Here is an 18,527-nt window from a genome sequence, read left to right as displayed (position 1 = left end):
GTGCAGAGTCCTTCTTCATTGCCAGGATGAGAGGTCCCTCTTCATCTGATCCCATTTTAGAAGGGGACAGACATGCCAGGTGGGAAGCTTGGCCAAGAAGACCCCTTGGGGCCAAATTTAAACAACAAAGAGGTTTGGAAGAAGTAGCTTCTAGGCAGTGCTAACTTGGAATCCATTAAATTTAAAAAGCTAACTCAGTCTGACAAGTAAGTACTCCTAAGAGCTGTCCTCTGGGCCTGACTCCATATATTCCAGAAGAGGATCAAATCTTTGATGACAAAAGACTTAGAATGTTTAAAATTTTGGAAGCAGTTTAGTTATTTCCATTGCATATAGTATTTTTGGATAATTATGAAGATTGACAACATTGTTAGGACCATTATTATTCCTTTTTATAAGGAATTCATGGACATGAGCCCGCATTGGCTAGTAGCATCATTAACAATTTAAATTGAGAAGGCATTAACTTAGTAAAGTGTTTTTCTAAGCTTTGCATCCTAGAAGGCATGTGTGTGTGTGTGTGTGTGTGTGTGTGTGTGTGTGTGTATGTGTGTGTGTGTGTGTGTCAACTTTGACTCAGCTATTACTCAGTTTCCTAAGAAGTCAAAAGTGAGCAGAATAATATTCTTAAGACAGTTCATTGTCATGGAGAATGGGTGCTAGTTTTAATTTTGACTTCAGAAAACCCTTCAGAGCTGGGTGGTGGTGGCTCATGCCTACAGTCTTAACCTTTCAGGAGTCCAAGACATGAGGATCATGGTTCACAGCTAGCCTGGGCAGAAAAAGTTGATGACACTCCAGTTAACTATCAAAATGCCAGACTTAGAGGCATGGCTCAAGTGGTAGAGTGCCAGGCATGAGTGAAAGCTTGAGGCCCTGTGTTCAAGCCCCAAAAGGAAAAAAAAACCTTCTGATAATCTTTTAAGTTGTAAACAATGTAATGACCTGCACCTAAACTTAAAAAATTCCATCTTTAATATGCATTGAGGCCTATTCTTGCATTTTGCTGTGTTCTTGAACCCTCTTGTTTTTGTTGTTGTTAATCTTCCCCTACGTTTCCATTTTGGAACAGTACTTTAAAACAAAGCTTCCCATGTAAAATCCTTTTTCATCCCAAAGCATTTCTTCTTCCTTTTAACTTTCTTTTCCAAATACACATCTCATACCCTCCTATATCCTATTTGCTGATTCCTTTCTGTCTGTCCTTTCCAAACTTTTAGACTTGGACATTGGACAACATTTTTTTCTTCTCTCCCTAAAATAAAATAGTCTTCGTAGCTTCTATTTCATTGAAGACCCAGTGAGAAAGGTAACCTAAAACTGTTTTCTTATGTAATAACAGGTTACAAACACATATTTGTTAGTAGACTCATATCCTGTAAAAGAAAATTCAAATTATACTTATAATGTCAAGCAACCAAATTTTAAGGTCCCTTTTTAATTCCTAGATGTCCACATTTAGACCTGATTGAGATATGGTAACCATTTTTTTCAAGAGTGACACCCTTTATATACTAACTTTAAAATAGCAGTTTAAGAATCATCCTAAAGAATGTCATATACATACATGCACAAAAAGTTTTAGCTTTAGGTATGCCAAGACTTTAATGTGCATAAAAATTGGGCTCAAAAATGAAAGTTGGCCATAATGACATGAAACAATACCTATGCCAAGCATACTAATCCCGAGTACTCTCAGATAGGCCTTATAACCACTCTCTCTGAGAGTGACTTCCTCAGGGCAGAGGGCAGGGTGGCAGAGTCTGTCCAGAGAATTAGAGCAGAGTCAGCACAGGATGGTAGGATTCCAGAGGAAAGGAAACAAAGAGACAAGTGTAACCCCTCAGGAAGCATATCAGAAGGGTCAAGAGATGATTGATTGGGAATGTGTATGTCCACACTCCAGTCAGGGCCTTGAACTTAGGGGCTGGGTGCTCTTTCTGAGCTTTTGTGTTCTACTAATTGGGCCACAGCTCCGATCATAGTTTTTTGATAGAGATAAGAATCTCAGGGACTTTCCTACCTAGGCTGGCCTTGAACCATGAGCCACCCATTTCAGCCTCCTGAGTAGGTATGATTACAGGTGTGAGCCACCAGTGCCCAGCTAAAATGGGAAACTTTTTTTTTAACCAAGGGCCATTTGGATCATCATTAATATACTATACAAAATTATCAGCGCAAGTAGCCGGGCCACAGGGAGCCAACAAAAAGCACAAGTCTGTTTCATCATGTACCAAATGATTTCACAGGTACTCAGCCCATGGGTCTAACATTCCCCAGCCCTGCTAGAAAGTCTCCATGGAAACAGATCATGACCCACTTTTTGACTAGTGACAAACTAGTCTTGTAAGGTGGATGGGAGAAACCACACAGACTGTGCTAGAAGGAAGAGGAAGAAACACCAGGGTACCACAGAGGCTGGCAAGGTAAAACAGAAGTGAACTAAGGCACATCTAGAATATCCTGAACAGGCCTTCCTTCCATAGGTCCAGATCCTGAGAGAGAAACATGAAGGGCTGGACATAGGGACCTCAGACCATTTAGAGGAATTCAGCAGAAAAAAACCAGGGAAAGTGCCATCTTGAGGCTAGACTTCTTGACCTGGCAGTTTGTAAGCTGACCATGACACAGTACAAAGAACGCATCCAGAGTGACCCTGCAGCAAGAGCTGACATATTCCTTGTCTGGAAGAAAGGAAGACAGTTACTGTCATTGTCTGGGCACAGTGTCCCCCTTCTGTGTGACAATCTGGAACGTAGATGAGAGAGGCTCCTATCTACCATCCTCAAGCGAGGTAAACCCTTGGGACCTACTTTTTAAAGTGTCTTTCTAGTGCCTGGAAAGTTACTGTAGTGCATGCTTCTCTAAATTCCCCCCGACATCCTCCTGCCTCTATTTCTCCCAGTGTTTGTGTTTCCCAGTGATCTGTCATATGTCTCTATGTGTTTCCTATGACAGGGAATTTTATCTAATTAAATCCTAAATACTATAAAGGGTAGTGCATGAAAAGACAAGGAAGGAAACCAAAGGAACTGCCTTAATGAGAGACCATATTTGAAATAAATTTTCTCTGCGGTGTGTGTACGTGGGGTGGGATATAGGGGGTATCTAAGGGGAGTAACCTGTTCTCCAGAAGAGGAACAATAGAAAGGAGGAAGGGAGGGAAGGAAGAAGGAGTGGGGAAGAGATCAGTCCTTAAGAGGGAAAATAAATGCCTGAAGTTTTGAGTTCTAGGTTAGATTAGACACTAGAAGATAGATAAGGGCCTCTTAAGTCCCTGTATTTGATATAGGGGGATTCTAGAGGCTGGATAACATTTGACCCATATAATAAGGGACAAGAGTCCAACCCTGTGGAATACAGGGGCCAATCCAACAGTCAATGCAGATGACATCTGATAGAGAAAACAGAGGCCAGAGATCCCAGAGAGCATCTGGTAGGGAGAGGAAGCACCTGGCCCTTAGTAACCTCACAGGAAGGCAGGGTCAACAACCTGGAAAGACGCCTCAAAACAAGTCATGCCCAGCAGAGCATCCCGTAGATAACAGTGGATGAAGAAAAGATAGCAGTCAGCGTCCGAGCAGTAGAAAGGTACTTGCCAAGCAGAGCCTGCCCTGTCCCCCCCAGATAGGCAGAGAGCACGGCTCCGACTTCCTGCTGAAACAGATGTATTATGTCTAAGTCACAGCTCCACCAAGGGAGAGAACTGAGACGATGTGAAGTGTAGTGATGGGAAAAATTTGCCACGAAAAGAATACACTTCCAGAAGACTGAAAGTGGGTCCTGTCTAGGGCAAGAAAAACCCAGGTTTGGGCTGTGAAGTGAGGTCAACCCCAGGTGGTTCTTCGTGTAGTGCTCAGCCATGTTAACTCACCAGAGGCACCAAGAACCTCATGGTTGAAGTTCCTTTAGAGCCTGGACACTCATGGAGGCCAGCAGAGGGCAGTATTGGCAAGGACAGGAGAGCCAGCCCAAGCGCTCACCTACAAGCCAAGAGGCATCCAGAAACTCAGAACCCAGGGAGCTCCCTAGCAGGATCTGCCAGGCCAACAGGGGTGAATTGTGAGTCCTACCCTGCCCCAGTTGTGGGAACCTGCGCGGCCTGACACTTCTCACATTCTCAAACAGCAGTAACAACTTTCAGTTTATAAAACACACATGTCTAGGAATTTGGGGAAACACGACAGAAGTATCTGGAAGGCAAATAAAATCACCCTCAACCACATACTCAGAGTCATGGTGGGTATTTTGAGGTATATGTCTTCTGAGTATTTTGCCTGAGCATTTTAAGCACATATGAATATTGTATAATATTATATATAATAATAGCATATACCACAGCACTTACTAAATGCCAGCCACTATTCTGGGCACTCTGCATATATTAACTCATTGGATCTGCCTGAGAACCGTGTGGGGTTGAATGACTTTATCATCCTCGTCGTCGTTGTCCCTGTGTTGTCTTCTGTGTGTTCCCACACTGGCCACGCTATGTTTATGGCCACTGGATACAGACGGGGCATTGGCCTGGAGTGGCTTCACCTGTCAGGGTTTGTTCTTTCAACAACTCTGTGGAATGCCATCATAACTTCTAGCTCCTCCCATCCGCCAGTTATTCCTCAAGAGAAATACACAGAAAGTGAACTCTCAGGCAAACGGTGTGAAGGTCATTGGCTTCCAGAAAGGATGCAATAGTGGTTTTGCTGCCCTGCATGTCCAGCCCAGCTCTGCTCTTGCAAGGCCAGGAAGTCAAAGGCAGGGGCGGGGACAGCACTTGCTCACCCATCTCAGAAAAGCAGCCCAGTGGGCGTGAGGGACCAGGAGGCCCCGCAGCTCCCTTCCCCTGTTCTCCTGTCCTCAATTCCCAGTACCCAGAAGAGGGCCCCGTGCTCCCGCTCACTGCCCCCAGCCCCGCAGGGCACCGTGTGGGCGTGTGCAGTCATCGGTGCAGAGATGCCACCTGCCCAGCTCCCGAGGCCGGTTTAGCTGTGGGATGCCCATCCCTGCAAAGCACCATCTGGTACAGAGTTCCCTGTCTTCTTAATTAACACGAGCATGGACGGAGTGGCTGCTGATCCTTGACGATTTTAGACCAACCCCCTCTCTCCATCCCAGCTTTTAAAAGTCAAGCCTGTGGGTAAACGGCCAGCAGTGAAGCGTGGCTGGGTGGGCTGGCAGGGGGTGGGGAAAGCAGCGGGCAGGGCTCCTGTGCCTCTCCCCAGCCCCTACCCTACTCGCTTTAGTCTCCTCACCACTCGGCTCCCTTGTCCTGCATCTCCCACTCAGCTCCAGGCCTTCCACGTCCTGGAGAGGGTGCCCCAGAGAGGGTACCCTCCCAGATTCCCCAGTACAGCATGTGTGGCCCACCTTGGCTTTCTCTCCCTTTGTGGCACTGTGGGCGTGGGTGGGCACAGTTGAGAGCTGGGTATGCCCCCGGTCTCCAGTCTCAGATGGAGGGATTTGGCAGGTGGAGGAATGGGTGCTGCCGGTTATTGGGAAGCAGGGCAAGCCTGGTGTTCTCTCCCCTAGACTGGGCCCCCACTCTGGGTCTGCCTAACCTCCAGCTCTCTTTTCTTTTCTAGTTGCGGAACGGAGCTCCCTTCCCCAGACTCCCAAGCGACAAGCTGAAGGCGGTCATCCCCCCTTTCCTGCCCCCATCCAGCTTTGAGCTGTGGAGCTCTGACCGGTCCCGAACGTGTCACAACGGGAAGGCTGACCCCCCGAAGACGATGCTGCCCCAGCGTGGCAGCAGGACCCACCCTGTGGGCAGTGGGGGCACAGACGCTGTAAGTGTCCAACCAGGCCCTGACATGGGTGGAGTGGGGTTGTGTGGTGGGCAAGGAGCCTCAGGCCCACCTAGTCCAGGCTTAGAGCTTGTTTTTCTTTTAAGGAAGCCATATCCCGTGGCCTACCGTAAAACTGGTGAGTTTCAGAAGAGATGAGTATGATGCCGTCAGAGGCATCCGTCCCCTCTGTGGAACCTCGAACTCTAGGGACCATGTTTGAAAACATGATCTATCTAATCTAACTTTCCCTTCAGTGCTGAGACTGGGATGCAGCCAAGGGGAAATGACCTTCTGACAGCCATCAGCCAGGCGGCCAGGGCCTGGGACCAGAAATCAGGTTCTCAGTTTCTAATCATGCCCCAGGCCACCATCACTGAGGTCTGTGATCAAGAGCAAGAGATAACTTTGTGCACTCTGCTGTTTTCTTGAGAGGATAAGATATGATCGTGCCTAGCATTGGTGTTGGCCCCTTGGCCCGTTTCTGTACCATCCCGAGGTGGTAGCTTATCTAAAGTGTGTAGGGTTGGTTGTTCTTATTGTGTGGTACAGACAGAGTGAAGGCGGGAGTTTAGGGTGGGCCCTATGGCTGTGTGCCCAGGGGTTACAAGAGTCCTGGCTTCCCACTGCATCTGTACAACATGCCCGCCCCTGTTCTCCCTGCTGTGGCAGTATTGAATCACTAGTGCAAGGCCAGGAGCCTGGTGCCCAGAGATGCTATCCAGTCAGGCAGCAATGGTTTGTGTTCTAACTCCTCTTCCCAGTCAGGCGGGAAGGTGCCTGAACCATCTTGAGACATCTTTCCATAACTGACCCCTGAGGACCAAGGTCAGCATCACCAGTGAATGGCTCATCAAGTGCAATGTGCACTCCATGGAGCACAGCCAGCCTGTCGCTGCCCCAGGGGGCAGAGGGCGGGGGAGGGCATCATCAGTGCATCCTAGACTGGGCACAAGACACAAGACCAAAAGCAGTGTGCAAGAAGATGCCTGGCCAGGCTAGTCAGGAAGGCCTCAGAGCTGCAGGCCGGCAGTGTCCCAGACAGAAGACAGAGCACACGTGTGGGAGCCCTGGCTGTGGCTGGTGCTCTTCATTGTGGCCCTCCCTTGGGGGCATGTCAGCCGGGTTACCAGAACCCTTCCCTAGCATGACCACAGCTCACACTGGGTTTATTGTCTGAGAGCGGCCAAAATTTCCTCTCACAGATCTAGAGGGCAGAAGCTGGAAAGTGAGGTGTGTGTTGGAGGGGGGAGGAGGGGAATTGAGATGCTGTTGCCAGTTACAGCATCTGCAGTCTCTAGACCTTCCTAGCCCTGTGGCCATGGGTTTCTGGTCCCTGTCCCCAGGGCCACCTAGCATCCTCTTGTCAGGTGCTCTCTGCCTGTCTTGTGTTTAGGGCTCATCCAGGTCCCCCAGGACCAGCTCTCTCCCCCAAAGTCTTGTGTATTCAACACCCTGGGAGAACCGTGCCTGGGGAGCACCATTCACACCTCCCAGGCTAATTCTCAGGTTCTGAGTTCTCTTTTGGAGGCCATCATTCAGCCCACCACAGCCTGTGTGCTCTGGGCATCTCTACTGAGCCTGCTGGTGGGCCTAAGCCATGGTTGCGTCCTGGGAACACAGTAGAGAGCTGAGTCCCTGGGAAGCTGACTGATAACACAGGCCACAGTTAATGTGCACCCACAAGTTGTGGTCCGGCTACACTGTGAACACCTAGGATGCAGGGAGATAGCCCAGCCTGCACCACCTGAGCAGGGAAGCTTTGGGCCTGGGACCACAGGACCAGGAGCCAAGGTGGAGACTGAGGAGGGCCATTGGTGTGGGAAAAGGCCCAGGCAGGAACCAAGGCATAAGCAAAGACAAGGGCAGAGCATGTGAAGCAGACCCCGTTGAAGATGACCTGACCGGAGCACTGGCACTGGGGGCCGAAGGCTTGAGGTGGGCCGGGCAGCATGACAGGCAGGCTCAGCAGGCAGATGAGCATTGTCTTGGATGTCATGGGGGCTTCCTGGACCTCTCAGTGAATGGCGCAGCCAGACCTTCTTCCTGGAAGGCCCTGGTATGTGGTGGAAGGCGGGGTGGCCCGTGGGAAACAGTGAGTGACATGGTGTCCAGCTTGAGCTACCAGGGTTGGCACCAGATAGAGGAAAACTACCCAGCATGGTGCTGCTGGGCAGGCGGGCACTGGTGCACCGTGTGCGTGCAGGAAGCATGACGTGTCCCACCCTGTCCTCACAGGGCATGGCCAGGCCTGTCAAGTTTCCCAGTCTGTCCAGAAACCCCGCCTCCCCCACCAGTTCCGGAAACTTCAACCACTCTCCACACTCCTCTGGTGGTTCCAGTGGAGCAGGTGGCGTGAGCAGGCACAGCGGGGACCTGCATAACCGCTCAGGTGAGTGTCGGCCAGGCTGCCCGGGGAGGTGGGACGGTCTCCCGGAGAGGGGCCCAGCTGCCCCCCTCTGCTGTCTGCAGACTCCAGAAATGGCCACGTACAACTTCCTGGTGTGGCTGGAGTTTCAGTAAATTAACAGCTCAGGGTTGCTCTTACCTATTTTCTTGGGATGAGGGTAGATAAAGAAAAAGGGGAAATAAAGTCCATAATGCTTTTCACCTGGTAAAAGTTTATTAAGGAGAATGCAAGTTGTTTCATGGTGTTTAAAATCTTTGAGGTTAAACCTTGGAGAGCTTCCATTCTGCCCCTTCATTGAACAGATGAAGACTTGGAAGTGGGAAAGACATTTGCTTCAGGTCACACAGCAAGTTGTGGACAATTATGTGTGAAACCAGAATGCCCTACAATTGTTCTGGGCTTGCAGCATATCTCCTAGTCCTTCTAAGGTACCCAGGACTGTCTAGAGCCAGCTGGCAGGAAGGACATGTGGCTTTATGCATTACATTCTCCCAGAAGAGCCCAAAGACCAAAAACGGTATCATCTCACCCACCGAGGATCAGCATTGACATTTTAGTATATGTCTTTGCAAAGGATTTTTATGCATACCATGAATATTTATAAAAGTGGAATAATAATTTATTGAGCACTCCGCCAGGCACAGTGCAGAGCCATTTAAATCATTCATCTCCTTTAGTTGTGGGTTGTCTTCTTCCATCCAACAGGTGAAGACGCTGGGGCTCAGGATAGTCCAATGACTCGCCCAGAGTCACACTGCTCTTATAGCAGAGACAGGGAATAGACTGCAGCGAGAGACTGTCCCCTCACTACATGCCTCCATCAGTTGTCAACTGCTCTACAGCCTGCTTGCCTGCTTTTCCACACATTCAGCGCTTGTGAGGTCCTTGGGTCAATACGCATACGCCGATAGCAACGTGTGTGTGTGTGTGTGTGTGTGTGTGTGTGTGTGTGTGTGTGTGTGTGTGTGTGTGTCTGTCTGTCTGTCTGTCTGTCTGTCTGTCTGTCTGTCTGTCTGTCTGTCTGTCTGTCTGTCTGTCTGTCTGTCTGTCTGTCCTGGGGCTTGAACTCAAGGCCTGGGCACTATAGTGCTCTACCAGTTGAGCCATGGTGCCACATCTGGCTTTGTTGGTAGTTTAGTAGGGATAAGAGTCTCACAGACTTTCCTGCCCAGGCTGGCTTCAAATCACAGTGTCAGATCCCAGCTTTTCAAGTAGCTAGGATTACAGGCGTGAACCACTAGTGCCTGGCTTTCCACTTAACTTTTGTTCAGTGATTTCCTTAGCCATGGATGCCTGAATCCAGGATGACCAGTGCAGTGACTGCCTGGCCACAGGTAGTTTTTTTTTTTTTTTTTTCTGTTGTGGGGCTTGAACTCTGGGCCTGGGCGCTGTCCCTCAGCTCTTCAGCTCAAGGCTAGTAGTACTCCACCATTTGAGCCACAGCACCACTTGCAGTTTTCTGGTGGTTAATTAGAGATAAGAGTCTCATGGACTTTCCTGCCTGGGCTGGCTTTGAACCTCAATCCTCAGAACTCAGTCTCCTGAAGTAGCTAGGATTACAGGTGTGACCCACCAGTGCCCAGCTGGCCATAGTTTTGAGGCTGTTGGTCTGCTGTGCCCTTGAGGTGGACATGTGGGTTTGACAGCACTCCAGAAGTATCAGTTATTAGTGTCTTCCCCAACCACCTTCTCCTTCCCCAACCACTTTCTCCGTTTCTTTCCTAGTAACTCTTAGTTTCCTGTGGACCAGGTACACCCAGCTCCCTACAGGGAAAGGAAAACGGCAGCTGAGCCTGACTCAGGAGAGCACTCGGGAGGCCACTCTGATAACCATAGAGTTAGGGTCTGATTGAGGCAATGACACGGACTATATGAGGGTGCACTGAGGCTTGCCCATCCTGGCTTTCTCCACCTCTAATGATGATGCTCTGCTGCATGGTAGTCATTGCCCAGAGCTGCCTCAGCTCCCACGCAGAACGCTCTTGTGGTCAGCTGATCCTGAGCCATGCACGGAGGACCTGTTTGCAGAACGTGGTTTCACTGAGCCAGAATCCCCCAGTTTCCTCCCACCCATGTCACAGGAAGCACTTTGGTACGTGGTGGATCATTCCTGTTTCTGTCTTCTCAGGTGGCAGCGTAGACAGCGTCTTGTCCCAGATTGCTGCACAGAGGAAGAAAGCAGCTGGATTATCCGAGCAGAAGCCCAGCCAGAGGTCAAGTCCCATTGGGCCAGCGTCGGCCCCTAGCTCAGCCGAGCTTCCGGCCTCCCCTGCTGCCGGTAGTGCTCCCAGCAAGGTGCTTGTTCTCTGTCAACTCCTTCTGCTCCTCCTGCTCCACTGTGTCCCATGTGCCAGGAAGCCTGGACCATGCCACAGTGTGGACAGGGCTAAAGTCAGCCTGGCCCTTTCCAGCCTCGACGTGGGCTTTCTGGAAAGCTCTGAATCTGTCACCTAAAGGATACATTCACCCCACCCACCTCTTCTCCAGGGGAGGTGCTGCAGTGTTTTGGGCCAGGCACACCTCAGGTCCCTGCAGGACCAGTCACAGAATGGTCATGTGACTCATGTCACACAGTGTGTACTGCCAAGAGCCAGGGTAATAGGGACAGGGTTCAGGGGTGCCCTGCTGGACCCACCAAGCTGGGCCCCAGCCCCAAGATTTATGCTTTGATGGATGTGGGAGAAATTCTCTGCGTTCTCTCCCATCACTGTTAGCTACACACTGGAGTCCCTTGGTCAATAAGAGCTCCATAATTAGCTTTTTTTCTTTTCTTTTCTTTTTTTTTTTTTTTTTTAACAATTTAGCACCAGAAAAATTTCTCTTTCCATACACATTAGCTTACTATTCTGTTCAAGATTATTTGTATAAAGGATCCATATCATTGAATTCCTCTTAGAATTTAGCTTTTGAGATATTTTGGTACACTTTCTTGTATTAGTAAGAATTTGTATAATTATTGTCTTTCTGTTTTTGCATTTTCTGCGAGGAAACTCACAGCTACTTCTTCTTTTTTTTTGGGGGGGGGTCTGGTCCTGGGGCCTGAACTCTGGGCCTGGGCACTGTCCCTCAGCTCTTCAGCTCAAGGCTAGCACTCTACCACTTGAGCCACAGCGCCACTTCCGGCTTTTTTACTTTTTGCTTATGTGGTGCTGAGGAATCAAACCCAGGGCCTTGAGCATGCAAGACGAGTGCTCTACCACTGAGCCACCTTCCCAGCCCCTCACAGCTACTTCTTAAACTAAGTCTGCTCATCTGGGGTTTTGGACATAATTTTCTTCTCTGTTGTCTAAAATTTTGTTTCTCTCCAGATGATTGTAATAGATGTGTTAGCTCTTAGCTTCTTTTAGTTGGTGTTAGGAATAGACAGGTGTATATGTTGTAAACTGTGTTAACTGTTGCTTCACTTGATGCCCCTGTCATATGTAATTTGTATACAGGTATATTCCTCTGTGTATGTGTGTGTGTGTGTGTGTATTCCTGACACAAATGGGTTGTGTCAAAAGGTGCATATGGGACAGGTTGAATCCATTGATCTCCTGATACTTCTGCTGTAGCCACGTGCTTTAAGCATGGGTTGCTGTTCAGAACTTCAGGTTTGTAGGCTCCACCCTGGCATGACTGACTGCCATTCTGTTCTTCTCCTGAGAGAGCCCATCCCTGCCCTAAATCAAAGGACAATAGGAGTGGGCTTTCTATCACAGGCTCCAGCAGTAAATGGAGATATGAAGTGCTTTTCAAAGGCTCCCTTAGGAAGAATTAGAAATTAGTCTTCATAACAGGAGCCTCCCGGATCTGGTTCTTGTACTTTGCTTAAAACAAGTGGTCACTGAAATGGTGGGAAGAACAGGGGGATGGCTTCCCATATGTTTGGCCTTTGGGGACACAGGAAGGGTGGGGCAGGGATGGGCCTCCACCTCACAGCTCTCTGGAGGCCCCAGGGGCTGGGGAGGAATCAGTACCTGCTTCCTCTTTCCACCCTAAAGCTCAGTGGTTTTGAGCAGGAGCCTGGGCGCTGGGCAGCTCCGAGCTGGGGATGGCTCACCTGCCTGGCCGTCAGCTGGAGTGGCCAGGACAGATGGCCATGCGTGCGCCTGGCAGTGGCTGAAAGCCAGCAAGCTGTGAAAGTGTGCACCCATGCCACCGCCAGGAGCATGGGAGCTGTGAGGCCTTGTGTGGGGCGGTGGGCCGCAAGTTCAGCCACTCTCCTGCACCAGGGAAGCAAGAACCACTCTGACGTTTCTGAGAATCCTGCACCAACCTCTCTACCCATCCCTTCCATGCCCATCCCAGAGGTGCTGTACTCTGAGATGCACTGATTGCTTCCGGCAACAGAAACCGTGTTGGGGAATGTCCATGCTGGAAGAAGGAGGGGAGAGAATTGTTAAGAGTGTGGGCAGCTTGTTGGCAGTGCCTTTCTGTCCTGTCTGTGTGCTCTGGAGTACACTGTGGAAAAGGGTGTTGAAGGAATGCCACATGTGGCCTTGCTTCCTGATGGAAAAACTTCTCATCTCTGCTGTGTGATACACAGCAACTTTTAGCAAAAATTACAAGATAAATGGAAAGGCAAGATGAAGAAAAACACTCGCAAAGAACAAAGCTGTGATGAGAATAGGGTACTGTGATGGACTTCTTGGAATTACCAGTCAAGGAGTTTTAAATAACTGTGACTAGTATGACCAAGGCACTCATGGAGAAGACAAACACAAGATCATATGAGTGACTTTTCTTCCTCCTCTTCCTTTCCCCTTCATCTTCCTCCTCCTCCTCCCCCTCATTTTCCTCCTCCTCTTCCCCATCTATCTCCTCTTCCTCTTGTACCTCTTCCTCTTCTTCACCTCTTCTTTCTCCTTTTCTTCCTTTACCTACTCTTCTTCTACCTCCTCCTCCTCTACCTGCTCTACCTCCTCTTCTTCTTCCTCCCCTTCTACTTCCTTCTTTTATTTTTCATCATTGTCATCTTTTTCTTTTTCTCCTCCTTCTTCCTGGGTCTTAAACTCTGGGGTCACCTGCTTGCTATGCAGGTGCTTACTCTACCACTTGAGCCACACCCCAGTCCTTTTGCTTTGAGGGTTTTTCCCCCAGATAGAACCTTGCACTTTTGCCCAGCAAACCTCCTACTCCTTTAACGGACATCTCAAAGTTGACACAGCCAAGGATAAAATGAATGAACTTGAAGATAGATCAGTGGATAAAAATTGCCCTAGATAAAACACAAGATTTTTTTTAAATCCCCCAAAACAGTACAGCATAATTCTGGGCAGTGCTCTAGCATGCAGGAAAAGAGGGAGAGGGAAGAGGGGACAGAAGGATTATTTAAATAATTACCATCAGCACATGATCAGATCCAATTTATCCAAGAAAGCATGGCTCACCATTTCTCCAAATCAGTGACGAATGGGAATCGTCCAGAGCACAGTAAACAGGAAAACTGCAGAAAAGAACACACCTGGATAGGCCACATTCAGACTTCCAAAAACAAGGCAAAGAGAAATACCAAAGGCAGCCAACGTAAAAGGAAATCACATTCCAAGAGACAAAAAATAAGTATGACGTCAAGCAGACTTGTCAGAAACCACACAAAGCAAAGGCAGTGTCATGATATCTTAAAGGGCTGTCAGGAAAACAGGGTCATTGTCCACTCGGAGAGGGGGGGAGCCATGTCCTCTTCGGTTTTTCTGGAAGAGATCATGTAGAATTGATACTACGTTTTTTCCTCCTTACTTGTTTAACAAGATTTGCCCTCTAGGTCTGCCATTTTCTCTTTTGGAAGCTTTTACCTTACAAAATTTATTTTAACTTAAGAAATAAGGTTCTGGCCAGGCACTGGTGACTCACGCCTGTAATCCCAGCTACTCGGGAGGCTGAGATCTGAGATCGCAATTTAAAGCCAGCCCTGGCAGGAAAGTCCATGAGACTCTTATCTCCAATAAACCACCAGAAAACTGGAAGTAGCACTGTGGCTCAAGTGGTAGTGCTGGCCTTGAGCAAAATAAGCTCAGGGGCAATACCTGGCCCTGAGTTAAAGCCTCAGGACCAGCACAGAAACAAAGAAGGTTCTATAGACACAGGACTACTTAAGCTATCTATTTTTTCTTGAGCAAGACTCGTATTCTGTATCTTTCAAGGAATTATCTCATTTGTTGGAATTGCAATATAGAGTTAGCAGTTTTCCTTTATTATTGTTTTCAAGTATGGAGTCAGAAGGGATAACTCCTTACCATTGCTAATACTGGTGATTTGTTACTTCTCTCTCTTGTGTGGTCAATCTGGTTAACGGTTTGTTAATTTTTTTCATTGGACCAACTTTCTTTCCTCTATTGTTTTTGTTTTCAGTTTCATTTCTAGGGTTATCTATAATTTCCTTCTCCGTGATTTGGGTTTTATCTTTCTCTTATATTCTCTTTAGGGATCTTCCTTCTCTTCTTTGTTGGGGGGTATGAAGGTATGTGGTGGGACTTTTTGAGACAGGGTCTTACTGTGTAGTCCATGCTGGCCTCATTATCTGCCTTCTTTGACGTCTTGAGTGCTTGGATTATAGGTATGGATCACCACACCTGACCTCTAGGTGTAGCTTTTCCTGCGTCCTACCATTTTAACATATTATTTTAACTCTATTAAATTTTTTTCACTCCCCTTGAGAATTCCTCCTTGGTTTAGTATTTAGTATTTATTTATTTTTATTTTGCAGTCATTTGAGGGGTTTCCAGAAGTTTCTGTGACTGATTTCTATTTTAATTCCATTTCAGTCTGTTCTTCTGTTTCTTTAAGGGTGTTGATGTCTGTTTTAGGCTGGAAGTGAATCTCCCACTTGCTGGCATTTGAGAACAGAGTATTTGGTTTCTGTCACTGGGGAGGTTCTGTAGTGGCAGCTGACTGTGAGTCTCTGTCTGTTCTGTTGGTCATTAGGACAGTGTGGACGTCCCTTAATTGTGCCTTGTTTTGCTTTTATCATCCCACTCTATCACGTTTCTCTCATTTTGTTTTTGAAGTTCTCTGTTTTTCTTCCCGCCCCCCTCAGAAACTGGACACCAGCCAGCGGCCTTCATCTGGAACTTCTACCACCTCCAAGAGCACCTCGCCCACCCTCACACCCTCCCCCTCCCCCAAAGGCCACGAGTCCTCTGTGTCCTCCTCCTCCTCCCACAGGCAGTCCAAGAGCAGCGGGGGCTCCAGCAGCGGCACCATCACCGATGAGGGTGAGTAGTGCCCCGGGGTCCCCAGCCCAGCTGCTTCTCCACACCTGGCGCCCTGAATGTCGAGAGCCATCTTTGGTCAGGATTTTTTTTTTTTTTTCTGTTTAGTGTTGGCACTGTCCCTGGGTTTCTTTTACTCAAGGCTAATGCGGTGTCACTTGAGCCACAACTCTACTTCTGGCTGTGTGTGTGTGGGTGGGTGAGATTAATTAGATATAAGAATTTCATGGATATTTCTGCCCAGGCTGGCTTCAAACCTCAATTCTCAATCTGAGCCTTCTAAGCAGCTAGGATTGCAGGTGTGAGTCATTGGTACCCCACTCCATGGTCAAGATTTTAAGAACTTAAACATGTCTCTCTTGGGATTTTTGTTTTTGTATTTGTTTTTGTTTTGTGCTGGTGCTAGGGCTTGAACTCAGGGCCTTTTGCCCTTGCTTGATGTTTTTGCTTCAGACTGGTACCCTATCACTTGAGCCACAGTTCTGCTACAGCTTTGTGCTTGGAGATAAGTGTCCCATGGACTTTCCTGCCCAGGCTGACTTCAAACCATGATCCTTAAACTTCAGCCTCCTGAATAGTTCAGATTACAGGTGTGAGCCACCAGCACCTGGTTCACCTTGTGTTTGTCTTTGCTGTGGGAGCAATGTGGTAACTCCCACAAGTGGTTTTTGGATATAGGAAGTCTTGTTTATAGGCTCATACATACACCTGTGGAACTGCTTGTCAGGCTCCAAAACATCTACTTTCCCTGAACCCTGTACAAGTCAGGATTTCTTTTAGGTTGCAAGTGAGGGAATCTCTCTCACATTGGTTTAAGAAAAAAAAAAAAAAGCAAATTCCCTGGCTCAGGTAACAGGGGCAGTCAGGGGTGTGTTTCAGGCATGTCTGGATCCAGGCACCTTGGAGTCTTTCTCTGCATATCTGGTAGCTGGCAAGCCGCTTCAGGCCAACCTGGTCATCCTGTTCATTTTGTATCCCTAGCAGAACCAGTACTGCTTTTTTTCTGTAGGTCCAAGCAAAGCCCTGAGGGAAATGGTCATGACCTTGGTTGGCTATATGTATGAATCCTTGTCTGCCTGTCCCTGTGTCCAGGGGATGGAATGTGGGGCCCCATCCCCGCCCCCTACTCACATGGTGTGGATTAGAAGAGGGTAGGAGATCCTCAAAGTAAAATAGAAATGCTAATCAGGGGCCTGTGGCTCACGCCTATACCCCTAGCTTGCCAGGCGGCTGAGATCAGAGGACGGAGGTTCAAATCTAGTCAGGGCAGGGAAATCTGTGAGACCCTTAACTTTCATTATCCACCAAAAAAGCTGAAAGTAGAGTTGTAGTAGAGAGTGCCAGCCAACTGTGAAAAAGCTGAGGGACAGCAACGAGGGCTTGAGTTCAAACCCAGTACACACAGACACACACAGACACACAGACAGACACACACACACGCACACACACACACAGAAACACGCGCACACACACACAGAACACACACACACACACACACACACACACACACACACACACACACACACACACACACACACACACACACACACACACACACACACACACACACACACACACACACACACACACACACACACACACACAGCTGTTTCCAGAAGAAGGAGGAGCTGGATACAAGGCAGCAGGAATACTGTGTCTGCTAAAAGCAGGAGAGTCCAGGCGTCTGCTTGTCTGGCCTCCACCCTCCCATTGAGTCCTGGGGGACAGAAGTTGGAGTGGGTGGTAGGCAGGAGTGCAGCTAGCCATGACCATGAAAGACAAAGGAAGGTGAAGAGAAAAACTCCATCCTTCAGCAATGTCCTATGGGCCCTGGAGGGGTGGGGCCTCAGGAAGAGCTGGTGAGAGATGGAGCCTGGCAGCCTGAAGAGATGTAAGCACATGTGGGCATCATGTGTACACTTGTAGGCAGCGTGGTGGTGCTGAGTGGGTCATGCCCAAGAGCGCTGGGTTGCAATGTGCAGCAGGCACCAGGCTGGGCTCGGGGCATGGATGCATGCTGCTGCCGGTGATGTCTGTATTTGGGGTCTCCTTTCATAGTTTTGTGAGTCCAGCACAGCCGTGTATAAAGGCTCAGGAGATTCAGGGGCAGCCCCACCGTGCTTGCCCTCACTTGCCCTGGAGTCTGAGGGTCTCCTCCCAGTGTTACCCTGCAGGTTTGTGGGTACTGTGTTATCCACCCCTGTCTCCCAGGTTCGTAGAGGGGGTGCTTCTCTGCTCCACCAAGGAAGAGCCGAGACACAGGGCACCCTGAAGTCTGCCTGTGCCCACTCACACCCGTCTTTGCAAAGCCCTACCTGGGATGGAAAGAAGACAATGCTGGCTCCTTTCTAACTTCAGGCGGCTCATTTAGAAAGCCTCCTTTATCCCTTCTGGAGCTCCTGGGGCCTGTGGCAGGGAGACTGGAGGCTTACAGATCACGGTCTGAAATCTGTCCCCAACAGCTGTTCTTTCTGATTCCCTTCTGTGAAATGAGTGGTCCTGATTGGGACCTAGCTCCACCTTTCAGCTGTGTCCCCCTCCCCGGACACCCCCTGCTAGAAGCAGCGGGACTTGCAGCGCCGCTACAGTCTGCTTCATGATGGCTTCTTGGGTAGTCGGCAAGTGCCCTCACCTGTGCCCCATGTCATGTCAACGCACAGTCACCATCCAGCATCACACAGCCCAGGAAGGTTTGCTGGGCTCTCAGCGGTGGGTGTGGGTCAGGCAGACTTGGGGTTGGGGGGAGGGCTAAGACGGGCAGGGGTGCACTGAGGTGCCAGAGCTTGTGTCTGTGTACAGGTGATGATGTTAAACATTAATTTATATGAACTTACAGTTCCATACAGTCTCCCAAATACAAGACATTGACTAGAAATGAAAATAGGTTATTAACCTTTTAGCCCACTTGACCATTGCCCGTGTTCTTGAGATTGTTTCTGTGCATGTGACGGGCACATGTCTGAGGAGCTGTGGGTCCTGCTGTGCCCCCTCCCAGCTCACTCTCAGGGACAGTCTGATGGGTTGAAATTGCAGAAAGTGACACAAACACAAATCAGGACGCAGTGTATTGTTTGGTAGATCAACCACCATAATCTAGACGCTGAGGAAGAAGACATTAATAGCTTGAAATGTCTGTAGCCA

The 18,527-nt window shown here is 48.8% G+C and overlaps 1 protein-coding gene across 1 annotated transcript in view; it reads left to right on the top strand.

Annotated features, from left to right (window-relative positions):
• Nucleotides 1–18,527, top strand: part of Anks6 (ankyrin repeat and sterile alpha motif domain containing 6) — a 52,880-nt gene that overhangs the window by 18,836 nt on the left and 15,517 nt on the right. The window contains exons 9-12 of the mRNA XM_070010550.1: nt 5,583–5,786; nt 8,022–8,175; nt 10,322–10,488; nt 15,212–15,389. Of these exons, the coding sequence (XP_069866651.1) occupies nt 5,583–5,786; nt 8,022–8,175; nt 10,322–10,488; nt 15,212–15,389 (703 nt within the window). The remainder of the gene's footprint in view (nt 1–5,582; nt 5,787–8,021; nt 8,176–10,321; nt 10,489–15,211; nt 15,390–18,527) is intronic.

Source organism: Dipodomys merriami, unplaced genomic scaffold (genome assembly GCF_024711535.1).
Source record: "Dipodomys merriami isolate MVZ:Mamm:240054 unplaced genomic scaffold, mDipMer1.0.p SCAF_11, whole genome shotgun sequence".
Taxonomy (NCBI): domain Eukaryota; kingdom Metazoa; phylum Chordata; class Mammalia; order Rodentia; family Heteromyidae; genus Dipodomys; species Dipodomys merriami.
Note: the sequence above shows the minus strand (reverse complement) of the source record. Positions and strands in the feature narration are given on the sequence as shown.